Consider the following 6,048-nt stretch of genomic DNA (forward strand, 5'->3'; position numbering starts at 1 on the left):
ACTTGGCTATAATGAAATTGAGATGTTGCAATGCTTATTTCTTATGAATCTTTTGTAAGTGATGGCAATCTTCTTGACCGGTACTTGTGGTTAGCCATGCGTTTGTAGCATACTCTTAAGTGTTCCTATTCTAACATGCTGTAAATTGTGGGAACCTAACTGCAAATTGTGTTTATGTAAAAAGCGGCTCTGGTGTTAACTGGGGATTCTTGATGCGCTTGGGCTATTAGTAGCATGGAAGAAAATCCTGAAGCAGCACTTTGAAAACTAAGCCCTTCTCCAAAGTCTTTAGTATTTAATAATTCCATGCTGCGCACTCTGAATCACAATACTTGTGCCTTGTATGGGGTTCAAAACCTGTTTTTTTACAGCTTAATTTGGACACTTGTTCGTAGTTTTATAAAACTAAGTCCACAATTGCGGACTGCTTCCTGAGGTCTGTCATTTGTTATCTCATCTGTGGTTCAACTCAAAAGTAAATATTGAATCAAGTGTAAAGATTAACACTGTCGCTTAATGTAACTAGAGATCAATGTACAATAAAAATAAAATATATGTTTTACAGGTTCAGGAAAACTCCCCAGCTCAACAAGGAGGACTGGAACCTTTCTTTGATTTCATCATTGCCATAGGACACACTAGGCTTGTAAGCCTCACATGATTTTATTGTGGGTTTTGTTTTGGTTGGTTTTTTTTTTTGTTTTCTGCATGAAATATGGGTATTGTAATGATAAAAGCCAAAGCTGTTGCAGTAAAGAAAGCTTTTTATATTGGAAATTGTATATGGCATTAAAAGGTGAAGTAAAACTTGGTGGTGTTCAAAGTCTCCTCTCTGTCTTCATCCAAATTTGAGGAAAGTGTCTTACTTATGCTTTTAGTCACCTTAACTTCTTAACAGATTAACACAATATTTATGATATTACTCATTGATGCGTATTTTCTACCACAAGGTGAGTATTGAATTGGTGAGTCAATAGTAAGAGCTCAACATTTGTTTAAACAAACTTGTTTCAACTTTTGATAAACATGAAAAAGAATCATAGCCTGTCTGCCTATACTTTTAAGACTGGGAACACAGTTCCTGTATGTTCAGTTATGAGAGAAGAGTTGAGTTTTTGTTTGTTTTTTTTGTTTGTTTTAAAGGCTTGCAGCTTTGGCTGTATGTTTCACCCTAGCTACATACAAGCTGAATTAATTAAGTTGGTCTTGCTTTTATTAGTGGAGGTGTCTTTCTGGAAGTGATCATTATAATGGTAGATTTGCGTAGAAGATAATTTAATCTTTTAACAAGACAGAAATATTGGTAGTTTTCTAAGCTGCTCCCAAACAGTCTGTCCTTTCACAGTCAATTTGCAGTGACTTTGAAGGGTTATTGAATAAGGACTGGGATCAGAGGCATGAAGTAAAATGTTGCTGCTTATTGTTAGAGTACATAGTTGAGATCTAATATTACTGATACTATTTAATAGCAATTATGAAGAACAGGAATGTAAGTGATGAAACGGTGTAATAGTACTTATGTAAAGGGACGTGAGCTGACAATATGGGCTTGTTTCTAATAAAAGAAAACTGAACTGCTGGGACTGATCGTGAAACACGGAGCCTAAACTTTGACCCTTTTGGTTCTTTGTACTCAAATTCTGCCACAGGTGTGACATCTATGTTGCGGGTGCAACTAGAAATAATGTTAATCATATATCTCTTTCTGTGCTCTACAGAATAAAGAAAACAATATGTTGAAAGATCTGCTGAAGGCAAATGCTGAAAAAGCAGTGAAGCTGGAGGTGTATAATATCAAAACAATGAAAATAAGAGAGGTGGAAGTGATCCCCAGTAACATGTGGGGAGGACAAGGTCTTCTTGGAGCCAGTGTGAGGTTCTGCAGTTTCCAGGGAGCCAATGAACACGTGTGGCATGTTTTGGTGAGACAGAATTCTTTGGTGGCTCCTTAATGTTCATACAACCTTGTTTTGAAGTGTAATGTTTAGAAATAACTTGTGTCTAGAAGTACAATGCTGAAATCACACAGAAGAAGGGAATGCAGTCTTGAAGGTTTGTCTGAGCTATTTGAATAGGGACAAGTAGTGGGTGACTGTTAGTGTTGCCTGTCACTATGAAGAAAAATAACTCCATCCCAGCGGGACCAAGTAGTGTGTGATGGGGAGAAGGGTTTTTCGTCTTATGTTGAAGAATCAGTGGCAAAAGCAAAAAGATTCTGGCCTGATTGGTGTCTCTGTGTTGGCTAAACTTCAGTAAATTAATATAGAAAAAGCACCAAAAAATTATTTTAAAATTAAGAAGTAGAACTGACTAGGAAAAACTGTTTGTTATGTTTCTGGTTGTTTCAATAAATGCAGCTTCTCAACATCATCAGATTATCTAATTTTGATTTGGTAGCATTTTGGTCTGTCTTATTCAGCATGTTTTACGAGGTGTCACACCTAGATGTAGACTGTTCAAAGACTTATATTTTGTCCCATAGACAAAATCTTTTTTTCCTTCTATTTTTGGAGTTAGCTTTCCTTTTGATCTTGGAGTAGCTTATCCTGCTGCAAGTGCAGATGACACATACCGTTCTTTCACAGGATGTTGAACCTGCATCTCCTGCAGCTCTAGCTGGTCTCCAGCCGTACACTGACTACATTGTTGGATCTGATCAGATACTTCAGGAGGTAGGGCGCATGTTCCTTCAAGTAGTGATTGTCTTCCTGCCTGCCAAGGGTATGTTGTAGGGTTTGGTTTTTTTATAAATCTGACTGTGTGTACATCAAATGTATGGAGATAGTGTTTGGGGATTTTGGGAGGTTGGTGTTTATGACAGATGCTTTATGGCTGAGGTAAACATTTTCTTTTTTTTTTTTTTTTTTAATGTGACAACAAAAAACAGTTGCCCCTAAAGATCTAACTACACTAGTGAGTTCTAGTCTGTCTTTGAGGTTTTGATATCTTCTGTTGAAGTAAATAACTATGTAAAATGTTAACTTCCTTCTAGTTCCTTGTTTTGCACGTTTAACTACTACTTTCTCTTTTTCTTAGTCAGAAGATTTCTTTTCACTGATTGAATCCCATGAGGGGAAGCCGCTGAAGCTGATGGTTTATAACACTGAAGCAGATTCCATTCGAGAGGTAGTTGTGACTCCCAATGGAGCTTGGGGTGGAGAAGGAAGGTACTGATCTCTGGGCAGTCACTGGCTGATGACAGGTTATATACTCACTGAAAATGAGCTCCTGTTAAGAGTATTATTACTATTGATTACAGCTTCTTGTTTTCAGGCCGCCTTTCCTTAGGCTTGTCACACAAAACTGTTCATCTTTCCATAAAACAAACAAAACCTAATTTAGAACTGGGAATTAGGCATGTTCTGCATCTAATCCTGTTTGAGTTGAAACCAATGGCAAAACTGTGTTGACTTCCCCAGTAGCAGATTCACTAGCTTACATTCTCATAGTCAAACATTCAGTTAAAGCAAGAACAAAATCCACATCAGGTCAGATATGTATTTTGTAAAGATATAAAAATAATCAACTGCAAGCTAAGCTATGTATGTCTAAATATCAATTGCAGAGTGCTTCTTGAGTATTGTAAATGAAATGATTCTTGCAGGTAGGTATTTCTTGCTATAGATTAAACAAAAAGTTTCAGTCTTTAAAGAGTGAGAATTTAAAACACCAGCTTTGTTATGAACACCTTTTTTTCAAGTCTTGCTTTACTTTTCTTGTGCAGTTTAGGATGTGGTATTGGATATGGCTATTTGCACAGAATTCCAACACAGTCTATAATATCGAAGAAAAAGCCAGAAAGCAAACCACCTTCACCCTTGCCAGAAGCTGGAACTTCTGTACCATCTACTAATGGTTACACAGAGGTATGTAGGAAATAAATTTGTATCTCTGGCATGTTCTCTGGAGTTTCAAAATTTTTCTACTTGTTGGAACATTCATAATACAGTATATTTGAGTATAGCATACAATTTTGTTTAAATGAAATAGAGTTAGGTGAAGGGCAAGTGAGAGCTGATGATGCTGAGCAGATGACAGATCACCAGTGTTGGCTGATATAAATTTTTGCCAGATGTTTTCTTCCTGTTTTGAAGACTTACATACTACAGCTGTATCGGTCAATGAGAATCACATTAGAAGAATACTCTGCTCAATAGGAAATAAAATACACCTACAGGAATTCATCATGGTCTGTTCTTCTGACAACATACTGGCTTTAAAAGGCTACATTGGAACGTGTCCTAATCCGTGGCTTGACTTTCAGCATCGTAGGTTCTCTCTGAACTGATGTACTTGGAGACTGAGGCAGAATGCTGTCATAGGAAGGTTGTCTTCAGGTGAAGCTTTCAATATAAAAAAGATGCTTTTTCTTCTTACTATGTTATTCCAGACTCCGTTATTGGCACCAGCTTCTCAGAGTGACAACTCTGAAGTAGTTACGAACTTGGATCATTCCACAGATCAAGAAATGAGTGGTTATTCGCCAGAAAGCTCACTTTCTCCTCCTCCCCCTCTCCAGAGAGTTATGGATCCAGGTATATCTTCTTGGGTGCTTTTTTCAGCAGTTCTTTAGAGGACATCTAAGTAAACTAATAAGGTCTTCAACAACTTTGAGACTTAAATGCAGAACTATGAGCATTGGTGGTGGTTCTTTTTGAAGTTTTTGACTTCACTGCATTTCAGAGCTGTACACTTTGGGTACTGTGAGCCTGACTGAGGTTAACATTCTGCAGAAGTCTTTCCACTGATGTCAGCTAACGTTTAGGTTACATTTATTTGCATTTAGTGGGAAAAGGACTTTACTGACTTCAGTTTGGATATAACACATCTTTTTGAGTCTAGAATTTTGTGTTATATCTAAAACTACTGTAATATTTGCTTTCTCCTTCAGGATTTCTAGATATGTCTGGTATTTCATTTCCTGAACTCACTCACTTAACAAAAGTGTCCGACGTGTCTTCATCTGCCTCCTTCAACATGCCAGCAGCAGATGCTGTAGTAGGCACTGAAAAGTTAATGTCGAACTATGATGCTTCTGCTTATTTTGGTAAGTGTATTCAAGATTTCCTTTCGGCCTCTGACCTAATTTCTGGAATGGCACCAACTTGTGCCTGCTCGACAGTATCATGCTTTTTGGAAATAAGCCAATTTTAAGAAAAACAGAAAGGGGATTGGCTAAAATGAGATGAAAAAAGTAGCACAAATCAGGTGTAGAAGTGGGCAAAAACTAATAGGCTTTTTTGTAAGATAGAATGGGTGTGTTTCTTAAAATGAAAAGGTTGATCATCCAAATTAAACTGACCTTAAAAGTAGGTATTTCTAAAATCAGTGTAAATGAATTTTTTGTACCACAGGCTTGGGTTCACAGTTGTAAAGTGAAAACAAAATCGTGGTCATCTTAATAGTGACTTTTTGTGGTGGGATGACCCTGGCTGAACGCCAAGTGCCCACCAGAAACACTCTATCACTGCCCTCCTCAGCTGGACAGGGGAGAGAAAATATAACAGAAGGCTCCTGGGTTGAGATAAGGACAGGGGGAGATCACTCACCAATTACTATCTTGGGTAAAACAGACTTGATGTGGGGAAATTGGTAATAAATTAAACTAATCAAATCGGAGTAGGATAATGAGAAATGAAACCAAATCTTAAAAACATCTTCCCCATCCCCTCCCTTCTTCCTGGGCTTAACTTTACTTTGGATTTTTCCCTGCCTCCTCCTTGCCGGCAGCACAGGGGGATGGGGAACAGGGGTTGGGGTCAGTCCATCACCCATTGTCTCTGCCACTTCTTCCTCCTCAGGGGAGGACTCCACACTCCTTCCCTGCTCCAGCATGGGTCCCTTCCCCGGGGTGCAGCCCTTCAGGCACAGACGACTCCAGCCTGGGTCCCCCGCGGGGTCACAAGCCCCCCCACCAAACCTGCTCCAGCCTGGGCTCCTCTCTCCAAGGAGCCACAGGTCCTGCCAGGAGCCTGCTCCAGCGTGGGCTTCCTATGGGGTCCCCGCCTCCTTCGGGCATCCCACTGCTCTGGCGTGGGGTCCTACCCG

General features: G+C 39.1%; 1 protein-coding gene across 1 annotated transcript in view; it reads left to right on the forward strand.

The window, feature by feature from the left end:
• Positions 1–526: 526 nt before the first annotated feature.
• The window catches only part of GORASP1 (golgi reassembly stacking protein 1, 65kDa), a gene marked incomplete at its 5' end in the record, with an annotated part of 6,885 nt that continues 1,363 nt past the window's right edge, over positions 527–6,048 (forward strand). Inside the window, 7 exons of the mRNA XM_009698683.1 lie at positions 527–646; positions 1,719–1,922; positions 2,586–2,672; positions 3,037–3,167; positions 3,725–3,866; positions 4,391–4,535; positions 4,892–5,047. Of these exons, the coding sequence (XP_009696985.1) occupies positions 527–646; positions 1,719–1,922; positions 2,586–2,672; positions 3,037–3,167; positions 3,725–3,866; positions 4,391–4,535; positions 4,892–5,047 (985 nt within the window). The remainder of the gene's footprint in view (positions 647–1,718; positions 1,923–2,585; positions 2,673–3,036; positions 3,168–3,724; positions 3,867–4,390; positions 4,536–4,891; positions 5,048–6,048) is intronic.

Source organism: Cariama cristata, unplaced genomic scaffold (assembly GCF_000690535.1).
Source record: "Cariama cristata isolate BGI_N322 unplaced genomic scaffold, ASM69053v1 scaffold18154, whole genome shotgun sequence".
NCBI lineage: Eukaryota > Metazoa > Chordata > Aves > Cariamiformes > Cariamidae > Cariama > Cariama cristata.